General features: G+C 42.4%; 1 protein-coding gene and 1 long non-coding RNA gene across 2 annotated transcripts in view; one reads left to right on the top strand and one right to left on the bottom strand.

The window, feature by feature from the left end:
- LOC125289129 (adhesion G protein-coupled receptor L3-like) overlaps positions 1–15,000 on the bottom strand; it is a 294,210-nt gene that overhangs the window by 115,434 nt on the left and 163,776 nt on the right. Inside the window, exon 7 of the mRNA XM_048235824.1 lies at positions 14,434–15,000. This exon is cut by the window's right edge and continues 234 nt beyond it. Within this exon, the coding sequence (XP_048091781.1) occupies positions 14,434–15,000 (567 nt within the window). The remainder of the gene's footprint in view (positions 1–14,433) is intronic.
- Positions 4,189–5,883, top strand: LOC125289130. Its single transcript, XR_007192574.1, has 3 exons — positions 4,189–4,236; positions 4,527–5,722; positions 5,851–5,883. It is a non-coding gene; the product is annotated as an uncharacterized LOC125289130 (long non-coding RNA).

The raw sequence follows: 15,000 nt of genomic DNA, 5'->3' as shown, positions 1-15,000 counted from the left end.
CAGGAAAAGACAGTTACTGGAGAACAGCAAAGGAAGTTTACCCATAGGCTAAAGGTTACTAGCCTATTAGACATGGTGAAACCAAGCTTATTACCTCTATATTGCCATATTCAACAGAATCTCCATAAAAGCCTGTTTCAAAGTTGTGTTTTATCTATGGCCTATGATAAACCTGGTTTAACGGGTCAACTAACTTTTAAAGTTTGCCTAGATTTGTGTGTTAACGCCCTCCTTCCAGCAACTTGGCCATCTTAGTTTAATTTTCATGTCATTGATTACTTGTTTGCACAAATTAATGAGTGATTATTCAACATAGGCTTCAAGTAGGCTACTTTACAGGCCTAGCCTACTATTACTAGAGTATTACTAGATTACTACACGTTTGAAATCGTCTGTGTTATGTTCCCATTGCATAGTATTTAAGCACTTCTGACTGTCCCCATACAGACTATGGGACCCCTCCCCAACATTTTGGCGGTTTGGCTGCACTCCCTTTTCCACTCTCGCACTCCCGGTCTCATCAGACTCAAGTCCCCAAATAGACTATAGGAACGGATCCCCACACCCCACCCCAGATGCTTTTGGCGGGCTCAGTTTTACAACTAGGCTATATCAGCACTTTTTGTATTCCATAGGTTTAGTCTAAAACATTTCTAATTGATGATACCGAATATAAACAATTAAATTAATGAAAATAAAATGTATTAATTTCAGGTTATTTTATTTCAAACAACGCAAAGAGATTCACGTCCAATCAGCAGCTTATCTATCCCACAACGCTTTTCTTCTACAACAAGAAGTACTTTGACAAAGCGCATTTTGATGAAACCAGGAGTAGGTGAAACGTGGAGGAGAGGACACGTGTGTGCTGTAAATGTAAGTTTAATGTTCTGTCTTGTATTGCTTTATACTTGAGAAACATATTTTTGATAGAACAGCAGGGTAGTTCTTGTTGCTACGTTATAATCGCATTAACGTTAGGTTAGTTACTGGATAATGAGTCTTACACCACCGGCTGGTACCACGGTAGTAAGTGTTGAATTAATGCGATGTATAACGCTATACTTTTACTTTTGACGGCTTTGATCCTCGGAAGCCTGCATGCTTAAACCATGTAACGTTTCAGCAAGCCAACTACCAAATGTTATTAAGATGGCAAGCAAACGAAGTTCGCAGACGCTAGCAAATTGCCTACAAATAGAGCGTTAGCATAGATGGTCTAACAGGGACATGTCTGCACGCTGGCAAGTTCACCTAACGTTTGTCTGGACAAAACCAGACAGCATGCTAATGAAGTAAACCGTTAGCAAGCTAACAAAGTTATCAAAAAAAAGTAGAGACCTTTGCTACTGTTAATAAGTCAATACTTTAGCGAGCTATCATAATGACAAAGTAGCTTAACAGCCTAGTTATACAGACATTAGGCTAACGTTAGAGATATTAAGTTCTTTTCCCATGATGTCAGTCTTATATTCTTCTATTATTATCTCCTTAGATATTACTTGTTGAGCATGTGAAATGACAAGGTAAGCATTTCAAATTTGTATTCCTATGGTCATGCTTATTCCAGATTAAATTTGGGCTAACATATTGATGTATAATATGTATTAGACTATTATTAGTGTAATGGTGTAAAATGCATGCTTTTTCTTTTTTCTATTGCACAGTACCAACTCGGAGAGGTTCTTAAAACAATTTTAGTTTTATACCAGCATCACTCAAAGTGTGAATCCCTCTATGATAAAATGGTATAGTTGACAGCTACACTCTCATTAGTTTGCACATCACAGTAATGTTCCTGTTTGACAATTCTCTAAATAAATTGTGTATGGGATGAGGCAAAATTGTAATATAAAAGGATGAGGTTGCTCTTATTAAATCAATAATAGACCATTTAATGCAATGAACTGCTATAGACCCAGGACTTGGAGATGGAGGCATACTGTAGATGACTGTTACTGTTTGCCTGTGTGCCATGTGAAGAAAGAGCAATCATTGTTCATATGCAATAAAAACATTCTTGAGAAAATGTCTTATGGGCATGAATAGTGGAATTAGATGATCATTTCATAGCTTATACTGTATGTTTGTTACAGGCAACCATGGGAAGCAGGAGGCGATGCAGAATCGGGATACAAAGCGGAAGGCCCAAAAGAACAACAAAAGTCAAATGTAAGTAATTTACATTCTAAACATGTTAAATCACCCAGTGTTTACTCCAGGAGCGTGTTGTGTGCTACAGGTGTGAACACAAAACTTCGAAATATGTTTGGACCTGATTCTCCTTATATTGTCCACAGGTCTTATGTGATGGCTATATATTTGATTCTCTGTATATTGTCTGGTAATATGTGATTGCTATATACACTATATTTCCAAAAGTATTGGGTCACCTGCCTTGACCCGATATGAACTTCAGTCACATCCTATTCTTAATCCATAGTCCCGATGGCCATGGAAAGAGGGTGCTTAATGGACTACAAAGGAAAGAATTTAGATGAAATTGAAATTGATCCCAATGGTAATTATAATGTTCAAGGTTAATGTTAATCTCACTATGATTTATACATTTAGTAGATTTCACAAGTTTCTGATTGGTGTGCTTTAGAAACAATTCCAGAGGAGAGTGACCATTCAGAAAGTTTTAACTGACGGCTGAAGAACTAAGCCCACCTTCTACATCCTACCTACCTTCAGCTGCTAAGAAACGTCATTATTAAGGGTAACAGTGTTTCCTCTACATTTATTTCAGCATGGCGGCCCCCATTGTTTAATTAATACCGCCATACGGTATCAGAATCAGGGCAGGCGCACATTTGCTTTTTAAATAATCCTCGACGTATCCTCCCTGCTGGGCTGCCGCTCACATTGCAATTTAACAATAAGTAGCCTAAACTAGTCAGAGGTTATTATGGCCGTCCAGTTTCAGTTTACATATTATATATTGTATTGATGTAGCCTATTTAAAGCATTAACTTTCTTCTCAGTGTTTCCTCTTCATTTAGCAGTGCCACTGCTTCAGAATTAGGGGAGACGCAAAATATTGTCGAAGCATAGTACTAAGTAGGCTAAATGCCCTCCGCTGGCTGCTGAAAATTGCAGTTTAAGAATAAACAGCAATGCTAATCCGAGGTACCTGCGCCACTGTTAAAAAAAATCTAGCGGAAAAAACTGGGTAATATGAATGCTTGCAGGTTGTCTTGAAGGTGTTGAACATGATGCTGATTTTAATGTCTGAAACGCAGGAACTTCAAAGAAGAAACAGTGCATGCAATCAGAGGGCGAGTCCGAGGATCCAGGTTCAGCTGCTAAGAAACGTAAGTATTAAAGAGTAATATGAATGCTTGCAGGTTGTCTTGAAGGTGTTGAACATGATGCTGATTTTAATGTCTGAAACGCAGGCACTTCAAAGAAGAAACACTGCATGCAGTCAGAGGACGAGTCCGAGGATCCAGGTTCAGCTACTAAAGAAGCGTGAGTAAGGTTTTGTTCATGCCTAACTGATAAATAAATGTCATCGAGGAGACAGCAGGGGCCATATTCACAAAGAATCTTAAGGCTAAAAGTAACTACTAACTTTCAGAGAATGCTGTAGCAACATAATTGACATCCCAGAAAGTCCTCTGCACGTAACTTTAGGTATGGACAAAAATGTAGCCACCACATCCAAACGATTAAGCAAATGTACGTAGCCACCATGTTATTCAACTACGCCCGTGACCTATCGCGGTACATGCTCACAACGTTGCCACAATATAACTGTCAGCTGGGGATTAACTCAAAGTATTTTAGCCCTAAAAGTAGCACCTAAGTCTGGGATAGCTTAGAAATAGTCAAGAGGACTTCTAACTCACTAAACCTTTTTCACAAACATTTGGGTAACACTTTACTTGACGGGTGAGTTCATAACACATAACTCATAGCAGCTGTCATAAACTGCACATAAAGCATTCATGACTGTTTCATGATACATGACTCAATATTCATACCAAACCTTTCATGAATGTGAAACAAAACATAAATAAATCACAAGCAAAAATTGCTTCTCCTCTTTGCAAGCGTGTCTTCATACAGATTCATTTTAAAAATGTTGTTTGCCCTTCACAAAATGTGTGTTGCGAACAGGATGGTGATTTGTGGTGTGAAATTGTTTTTGTTTTAGGCACATCAAAGATGAAGAGCCAAAGTAAATGTGATGAAATGAACTCCGATGTTCCAGATGCAGCATCAAGACATGTAAGTATGATGGATGTTTGTGTCTGATATGAACTTATGTAGTCCGATCAAAACTAGTGTAGCAAATGATAGGGTTTGTGTTCAAGTAAATATGTTAAACCTGTCATGAAACTGAGCTAAAATAAATGTATAGGCCTCTGTCTTTATCAAATTAAAACTTGTCAAACAACTTCATCATACAACAATTCATTCATTGTCAGACTTGAAAGACACATAAGTGTGAATATTTTTGGTTAAGCATATTTCATTAGTGTCTTTTTGATATTCTTTGTTGTGATTCTATTTCACAGCCTGCCGCAAGAGAAGACCATGGAGTCAAGAAGAAATCTGCGCTGTTGAGAAGACCCTGATGAAATTTATCACTACAGGCAGAACTCCTGCGTTTCTTGTATCAACTCAGCACCTGAAGCACTTAAGTTCCGTGACTGGATGTCAGTTAAGTTTTATGTCAAAAATCGTTGTGTGTCCTACCAAAGAACCACACAGACCCTTTTATAGCAATTTGATAAGAATGAGTTTGGGGGTGGGAGATGGGAATGTGTTCAGTTTTCTTAACAGGGCTTGAGCATTTCAGAGGACCACACAATACATGCCCTGTACTTACACAGTATTCTTGTTTATATTTTATGTTGGCAGAGGGTCAGCAATGTTTTTGTCATTGGTATTACAGTACATGCACTTTATTTTAACAGTACTTAAATGATTTTAGGTTGGGAGAGGGTCAATTGTGTACTTTCGTTGTTAATACTACATGCTCATACAAACAGGCTTTAGAGGAAAATTAATGATGCTCATGATTGTAATAATGTTGAAGTGTAAAGAGTTGCGTGTGAGAAGAAGGTACATTGTATCCTTGTTGACGAGGTTCGTTAAAAATATTCTGACAACACAATTTTTTTTATTCATTTTAATATTTCTTTTATTTTCATTATTCACTTGGTATCTGCAATGCCTGAGTAGATATTTTATATTGAGAAGGTATCTGCTTTTTCACATGGTGTTGACTGTAGCATTACTAGCACTTTCAGAAATAATGTACGCTAATAACTATCACAACAATCTACCTCATAACGTTCTAATGAAGTGTGGTTGTGCATTCTGGCACTGTGTTAAGCAGCCAATAAATGTGTTGATTGCTACTGTTTTTATTTCTTTCCTTGTGTATAATGTGATAGCTTCAACTTGGTGTCATGAGGCAGGTCTCACGAGTATTTCCAAAACAACAGTAAATCCTCAAATACCTCATGGTATTATAGTATAAGATGCATTGCAACTTGAACAAATGTGGTTTACATTACATGTGCTCCTTCAGAATGGTTTTCAGTATATCCAAGAAAATACAGAAGTTGGTCCCCAGATTGCACTGTGCTTGTTGATTACATCACTTGGGTGGGCGTAACTATGGGCGGGGCCAGAGTCCTCACTTTGACCACCTGACACCTGTCCCCTGTGGCTGGTCAGGAGTCAGGTGTCAGACTAACTTCAGGTATGAAGTGTGTATTCTATATTACAACTGATTTGCTTATTACTGAACCCATATACAATGATCCTGTGCAATGCCTTGTCTGTACCATGCTTAGAAAGTGGTGTCCCCAAAAGTGACTGTTCTTTCAGGTGTCCCCAGGCGGTGATAAAGATGGGTATGTGTGCGTGTGTGTGTGTGTGTGTACGGACATTTCCACGCTTGCAACAGCTGCAATCAAAAGGGACACCATGTCCACACACACACACACACACACACACACACACACACACACACACACACACACACACAAGAGACCCCGCTTCCTAATTCAGCCCTAAGATGTTGCCATGACACCAGCCGGGCGCTGCCTCTGTCTGACACGCACCAGAATGACATCCCATAATGACATCCCAGAATGACACCAGAATGACATCCCAGAATGACATCCCAGAATGACATCCCAGTCAGGCTACAATTACCCAGCGCAACCGTCCACGCTAACACTAGCGTAGGCTAGGTCTGGAGAGAGCCCTTCACTGCTGTTGCCCTTGAACACCAATCATTGTCCACTCCGGCGGGCATTTTCCCTTCTCCTGAAGGATGACCCTTGTGGCCGAGGAGTGACTTCAGAGGCTCCAGCCTTCCACTTCACCAGGGAGCGAAAGCCCACAGTGGAGAGGGGTCAAAGGTTGATTGCAGATGGTTAGAGCTGAAGGTCGGCGTCGTGGGGGCAGATGCTGACAGCCGAGGTCAACACTAATTTCCTAATCTCGACCTTTTGACCTTTAGACCCTCATTGCACCCACCAGTTGCACCCCAACCCCCCTCTACCACACTCACACACACACATACACACACACACATATATATACACACACAGTGACACAGACACTCACACACACACACACACACATACATACACACACTCCTGCCTCTCTAAAGACATACTCCAAGAGTTGCAGCATTTCAGTTTCTTGCTCTATTGGGCCTCACAGGACCAAGTGAAGCGGCCAAAATAAAGTCATATTTGAGCTAATAGCCGCTGTTCGCTTCGAAATGTCAGCCAACCTCAGTTCAGAGAGGCCAGCTCTGTTTCACCTCCCCTCAAATGGAAACGATTTATGTCTTTCTTAGATCACAACTGACAGCCGAGAGGATGACCAAGTTCTATTCTTAATTTCAAATGCAACCAATTTGTGCCTTGAGCTCACAGCAAACAGCAACAGTGTATGTCCTAAAATGGCAGGACTCTGTGGGCTATGATGTGGTGCACACAATACCAGAAAACATTATCTGATGGGAATCATTTAGAATGTAAAACAAACAGACAATCACATTAGCCTTTTTTATATTTAAATCAAACACAGTCTAAGCCTAAACGTGTGTGTGTGTGTGTGTGTGTTTGGAGTGGGGTGGGGGAAATCCAAAAAGCATAAAAATATCTGGTGTCTGGCGGCGGTGAAAATCCATACGGCTTAACAGGGTTCATTAATCTCGGCGTATGACACCTCTCTTCCCCCGGGCTGGGGAGTATGGGTAATTTGTTGCGTCCAGAAGGAAAGGGGAAGAGACAGCCAGCCCGCCGGTCGTCCGTCGCGAGCGAGGGTGGGTGGCAGGTGGCAGCGTAGCGGGCATATTTCTCTCGAGTGGCTGGCCACCTCGCACTAAGACCCCTCAAGTAGCCCCCTCTGTGAACTACGCTGAAAAATACAGCAACAATCGACTGGAGATGCTGCAGAGTCTATCTCTCTCTGAGAAATAACACCTTTTTCTCTTCACTTTGTAGGTGTGCTTGCATCACCGGGAGAGATATGTCTAGTATTATGTAAAATAATGAAGGGATATATAAAAGTGACTGGTCATTGTTCAGTCGTGTATATCAGATTAATACAGTCACTTCCAGACCTTACAAACAGAACTTACAAACCTATATGGGCAGCCGTTGCCCACTGGTTAGCACTCTGGACTTGTAACCGGAGGGTTGCCGGTTCGAGCCCCGACCAGTGGGCCGCGGCTGAAGTGCCCTTGAGCAAGGCATCTAACCCCTCACTGCTCCCCCCCGCCCGTTGTAGCAGGCAGCTCACTCGCCCGGGATTAGTGTGTGCTTCACCTCACTGTGTGTTCACTGTGTGCTGTTTGTGTTTCACTAATTCACCGATTGCTTAAATGCAGAGACCAAATTTCCCTCACGGGATCAAAAAAGTATTTATACTTATTTTCATTAAATAATATCCCCAGTGTTTCCCATACATTGACTTATTTGTGGCGGCCCACCACAATATCAACATTGACCACCACACAATGATTTTCCAGGTTGTACTAAATTGTGCTTAAATTGGTTAGCATCATAACCACACTGTGCTAACTGTTGTATTCAAGTTAATTCTGCAAACCAACCACCACAAATGGTATTCTGTGGGAAACACTGATCCCCTTCATGATGCCTCTGGAAAAAAAAAAACAAGACCAAAGGATCTTTTATACATATTTTGGATTCATGCTGACTCCATTTCACATCTGGATGTCTGTGGAACTGGGGAATAAGAACAAGGAAGAAGGATGCGGGGCGACTTGACAGGCTGGTAAGGAAAGCTGGCTCTGCAGTGGGAGCTGAACTGGAGTGCATCACCTCAATATCTGACAAAAGGACCCTGAACAAACTGATCAACATCTTGGACAATGAGTGTCATCCACTCCACAGCACTGACAGACTGAGGAAGTAATTTGTCCCATTTGTTCAATGTTTCACTTAAGGGAAGAGGAGAGATAGACTTCTCCGCATAGTCTGTCTGCCTCTTCACCACCTCCATGTTTGGATATTGTCTGTCCACTAGCCACTTTTTACCACTGTCTTTCTGCCTCACTGTTTGCGTGCTATATTAGTACATATGCATAAACCCTCCCTCCATGCCATAGCCGAACTGTGGCCACACTTATACCTTTTCTTAATATAGTTATATATATATAGATATATAGACTTTATTCTTGCACTGTTGCACTGTTGGACTTACTCATTTGCACCATCACCATGACACTCACTCACACAGAGCACCTTACCTTACCTTACCTTACTATGCACAGAGAATCACAGGCTCAGTCATTGCAAGCGCCTCTTGATTGATTAATCACCCACTATGTGGATACTGTTTTTAGAATGGATTTAGATTAAGTTTTATTTAGTATAATTTGTATTTTAGTATATTAGTATATTCTTCATCTTCTACTGTCCTTATTGCTTAGTTGTGTTTTTTATATTATATACTTTTAATTACTTTTTCTGCTATTAGTAAATGTGTGTGTGTTGTCTGTATGCTACTGAGACCTTGAATTTCCCCTGGGGATCAATAAAGTATCTATCTATCTATCTATCTGATTATTTTCTGTAGGTGCTTTCAACCAATGGCCCACTGTTGGTCTGTGAAAGCAGTGCTGGTGGTTTCTGACTGAGGGACTCTCCGTTTTCTATTCAGCTGTGGCACTCAGCTTTCTTCCTTATTCAGAATAGTTGTCCTGGGGTCACACACAGTTAAAAACCCATGGTGCAGTGAATGTGAATGCAGCATTCAACATGAGGGTTGGTTTAACTTATATAACCAGCTCAAGCTTCCTTGCTCTGCTGAAAATCACTGGGCTTAAATCATGGCGGGTCAAGGTGGTCAATTCAGACTTTTAATTGTCCTCTCTTTTTAAAGTGCAGTAAAGAATGACTCTACTATAGAGTTAATGTCAACAGGGGTTGCCATAGAAACATGCTGCCATGGAATTCATCGGTACAGGGACAAATCTACAGACATGTATGTGTTCAGATTTATTGTATAACTGCTTTGGCAATATAAGTGAGCTTGTCATGACAATAAAGCATTCTTGAATTGAATTGAATTGAATGGAATTGAATTGACTAGAGGACTGCTATGGTCTGTGCTATTGTTTGTCATGACATAAAGGTGTGTGTTTTAGACCAGATTTCAACTGCAGCTGGCCTGGTTGAAAGACTGGTTCCAAAAAAAAAAATCTGTCTCTGATCTGGCTCTGGATTTGTCAAATGCATGTCCGATTAAGGGCCCTGATCCAGTCCAGATTAAGGTAAAAATCTGGGTTTGGGCCTCTCTATAACCCACCAACTCCACGTCATGCCATAAGGAGCAGTCTACAAAGGTGCATACGTCAATGCTAAGCGCTACTTTAGCTTTGGCATGCTATTAAAAGGTCAGCTGCAGGGCATACACACATCGCTAATCCAATTAGCAGGCTATCATTTCCAGCTTCTCCTGCAATACTCCGTGCAGAGTTGGAATATTACCTACAATCTGTCTCTGGCCTCACTTTTTTCTGATATTTATTCATTTCAGCCATACGTTCACAACTGCCTAATGTCCACTGGATTATTATCTACTTCATTATTTATCATTTCATTATTTATTTCATTTTCATTTTATTTTTTTACATCAGTATAGGGGACTGAGGTTGACAAGCCCTACGGCTTGTACTATACTTACAATGCAGCCCTCTGCTCCTTTCTCTTGATTGAATGACATTTAAGGTTGCAACGATGGGCAACAGTCTTTTGAGCTAGTTTTCTCTTCTTTTGTGGCTGTCTGACAGGAACTATTCATTTAACAACAACGTGTACAAAACCTGCCATATAAAAAAAGGCAGTGCACAGTCGATCCACCTTCCGCCACGTTATTTACAGAAGAAAGATAAACTAAATAAAATATTGATTCATAAACCTGAAAAGAAAAAAAAATCTAAAATAAAGCAAACAAAGGCCCTTTGCTGTGTTCAGCTGTCATGGCAACTGCTCAACACACCACAAACACTTTGCTTGAACTAAACCCAGGATCGAGAGCCATGTATTTGAAGCATCACGCCGTGACATTCACTTGTAGCACAGCTCTGTAGCCTAGCTGCTGACCGTTGTCACACTGACATCACACAGAAATAATAAATACAGATCTAACAGGTTTCAGGAGCTAGTAAGCGAGCAAGCCAGTGAGTGAGTGAGCGAGTTTGGCAAGCCTGGTGGCGTTCAGGTGGGCATAGCCAGGGCCGGTGCCAACACACCGCCTGGTGCCAGGAGGCCGCAGCTGTGCCCATCCGCCCGCCCGCCCGCCCACACTGCCTGGACGGCCTTTGTGCTCCGCTCGGGCGCCACGGTAACTCAAGCGCAGCAGGTCTCTCGAGTACACAGGTGGGGTGGTGCCGGGGCGGATAACTTACATACTCCTGATACAGAGACACACACACACGCGCACACACACACTCACATACACAAACAGACAAAACACACACACACACACACACACACACACAGGTATGAGGTATAGTGGATGGGTGGTGAAGTGTGAGACATTATATTCAGATTCCTGTATAGAGTGTGCGGTCCAATTTCTATTTGGTTGTTTGTCAATTTGAAATTCATCTTGTTTGCTTATTTGCTCATTAATTAATTTGACTATTCAGTCAGTGAGTCAGTCAGTCATTCATTCATTCATTCATTAAGACTCAGTTACAGTGATTCTCTCTGCTTGTTCTCTCACCATCTCCTTGTTTGCGTGTTCTCTCATTCTCTCTCTCTCTCTCTCCCTCCCTCCATCTCTCCACTGGCACCAAAGCTTGGCCCCATCCCTTCATTTACCCCTCTGTCTATCCATCTCTCTATCTCCCCTCTCAATCCATTACCACTCCATCACGTTGTCTCTCGTCTCTCCTCTCGGCCCCATCCCTCTGCCTCTCGCTCCGGCCGGCGATCTGTCTTTTCCTCTCTGTCAGCACAGCATCCTCCTTGGCTAACTCCTTGGAGGTCAGCCCTGACGCGTTCGTCCGCATATAATGTGCAGCCTCGGTCCGTGCACACACAGACACACACACACACCCACATGCACACACACACACACACACACACACACACACACACACACACACACACACACACAGAGGGGGGGGCCCCATGGTGAATGGATGCAGCAGCGGCTGTGTTTGAGTGGGTGAAAACGATCGGTGAAAACAAAGTTGGCAAGCGAACCCTACCCCTGCTAATTTGCTGTAGTGTGCCACCCTGGACGCATGTAAAAGCAGGCTTTAATACGCATTCATTTAATAAAGCGTAGACCCCAACAACTTGTGTGTGTTTCTCCTCCCACAACACCCCCACTCCCACACACACACACACACACACACACACACACACACAGACCCCTCGGCTCTACTCCTTCCCATCTCTTGGCTGTCTTTCTCTGTCTTTGTTCACACCCGTGCAGAGGAGACACACACACTCCGTCTCACACACACACTCACACACACACACAGCCACACACACTCACACACACACACAGCCACACACACACACAGAGGAAAGACAGGGAAGGGAAGCAATTACGCTGGGCAAACAGTGACGCGTCCACCAGGGAGCCCAAACTCCTGGTGACACGAGGGGGCCAGACACTCTCCATCTCCAGGCCGTCGGCCGCGGCCAGACTCAGACGACGACTCACCCGGCTGACACTAATTGCTATGCTTTAAAAAAAGTGCAGGACAGACAGAGGGAACGTGTGCAGATTGCAGAAAGGCAGACACATGTAAATTATACACATTATACACATTATACACATTATACACATTATACACATACTATATTTTGCATGCACGGACGTGCGCGCACGCACACTGTACACACACACACACACTAATGATATACGTGCAAGAGATGCAGTTTGTGTGAAAATGCTTATGAAATGCTTACACACATATTATATGCACACGTTCCCCATCTCTATCATACACACACTCTTTCAGACACACACACACACACACACACACACACATGCTGGAATTCACCATGTTGTTTAATCTTACACTTGACAAAGGCAACTGCAGCATTACTGCAATGTCTCTCTCTCTCTTCCTTTTTTTCTCTTTCTCTCTATCTCTCTCTCCCTCTTTCCCTCTCTATTTTTTCACTGGGATTAAATGAAAAACGTGACACTGAAAAATAAAGACAGATGCGAAACTCAAGATTTAGTTCACTGCTGTGAGCGGAGACTTGGCTGCCAAACAACTTCTGACACATCTGACAAAGAGGCTGATTAGACGAAGCACAAAGAATTACCTCTGTGTGTCAGAGACATTTTCTTTTTGGCATGTGTGTGTCTGTGTGTGTATGTGTGTGTGTGTGTGTGTGTCTGTCTGTGTGTGTGTGTCACATCTGTTATTTCACAAACAGAGGTGTGAAGAAATTAGGCTCCCGAGAGAGACTTCCACTGCGTTTAATAACTCTCTTTCAACATGCGCTCAGTAATCGGGTGACGAAATACAAAAAAGAGAAACAGAAGAATCAACTCTTAACTTTGAACGTGGCTACTGGAAACTCTGTGTGTTAAAACACACCTATTAATTCAGGCACTTGGGGACTATTTTAATCATTTTACTTTGCAGGAAGAAAGGTTTAAAGCCAATAAGGGTTCAAACGATTTGCTGTTTGTGAGAATGCAAAAAAAAAAAAAAAAAAACACACACACAAAAAACCCCACAAAAATGAATGCCTATCTGTGCAAAGGTTAGCTATGGAGCAAGTATTTCACCATGCAATTATGCCATGACAGAGGTATCCCTCCCCTTTGTTTCCCAGTGTATATTTTCCACTGTATAATTTTTTTTTTCCTCTAAAGGGCTTTAATTATAAATGGGTGGCCCACGAAGGTGCTCTCCCTACATTAATTATCTACTTCTCACACACGGCAAGTGCCCCTGCAAGCTGGCTTTCAAAAGCAGCCAAACATTTCCTGTTCGTTAACTCCAACCCCCACTTGGCAATTAGAAGAAAAAAAAGTAACAAATGTAAATCAAAAACAAATCACAAAACAGCTGCTCCACACCATTACACACTCGTACATGACAAAGTTTGTGTTATTGTCATATTGTCAACGTGTGTTTAAGACCAGAGCCTTTTTATCATTAAGGCCTGTAGATCTGCATCAATGTTTCTGCACATAATTCTCTTTTTTTTCTATGCAAAGCCTTGCTTACTTAAGGATTTGTGTTTATTTTGTATATTATTGCAATGAGGTAGATTGGAATTTGGAGTAAATCCTAGCTCAACTCAATTTCAGTTAAATTAAAAACAAAATATAAAAAAGTTACCTATGTATGATGAAATCATCCTGGCTTTAGGGATTTATACATATTAAAATCATATAATCAGATTTGTCAAGGCAGCGGTTAGTTGGCTTCAGGATTTCAAAAATATGTATATGAATGATATACAGTATGAAATACTACCTCCTTCACCTTTTCAAACTCCACTAACAGGCACACCCTCTCCAATACAGCCCTTGCTGTGGTTTGATGTTTTCAAACACAGTCCTCGAGGACCCCCCCTCTGCAACATTTCTACTGAAACCTGACTTTAATTAGCCTCCGGTGAGCATTAACCGTCTAAAAATACATACGTCAGCTTAGAACCGGCAAAGGTTTAAGACAATATTATGCATATATATTCTGCCCAAGGGCCCTGTTTTGAGTAGCAGTGGTGAATAGAACTGCATATACGACAGTAGACTAATAAAGAACAAAACTCTAGACTATTAAAATGAAGGACAGCTCAACGAGCATGCCAAAGCATGTCAGCACTTAGAAATCAGGTGAGGAAACACACAGGAAGGGAAACACAAAGCCAGCACCAGGGTTTCAAACCTAAAGGCAAATTAATCGTTTTTGATGGAAAGTCCCCTTACCTAGTCTGTTGTCCAGGGCGCCAAAGTCCAGCGAATACTTGACCACGTGGTAGTTGTTCCAGACGTAGAGCAGGTTGTCGCGGGGATTGTAATCCACGGCGGCGATGTACTGGTAGGAGTTGGGGAAGGAGATGTCCAGGTAGCTGTCCTTGCTGAGCTCTGTGTTGTAGATGTAGTCGATCTTGTTGCCCGTCGCCTCGCTGTCGTCGTCCTCGTAGACGGACTTGATGACGTAGAGCACGCCGCAGATCATGAAGGCGTTGGAGGCCGAGCGCTTGTCGTAGGCCGTCTCCCACGTGCCCTCCACGCGCAGCGTGTACGGGTTGAGCTGGCTGATGACGATGCGACCGTTGTTCTGCTCGGTGGCGTAGATGACCCACAGGCCGTTCTCGTCCACCGCCAGGTCGATGTCGGACTTGCCGCCCCAGCGGTAGGGCGACGTGTCGTGGTAGTTAGCGCTGGCGATGATGGCTTCTCCGCTCTTGATGCGCGTGCGCAGGTCGAACTTGACGATGTTACGCGTGCGCTCCTTATTGAAAAAGAGCGCGCCGTCGTACACTACGAACC

This window comes from Alosa alosa, chromosome 24 (genome assembly GCF_017589495.1).
Source record: "Alosa alosa isolate M-15738 ecotype Scorff River chromosome 24, AALO_Geno_1.1, whole genome shotgun sequence".
Lineage (NCBI taxonomy): Eukaryota > Metazoa > Chordata > Actinopteri > Clupeiformes > Clupeidae > Alosa > Alosa alosa.
Note: the sequence above shows the minus strand (reverse complement) of the source record. Positions and strands in the feature narration are given on the sequence as shown.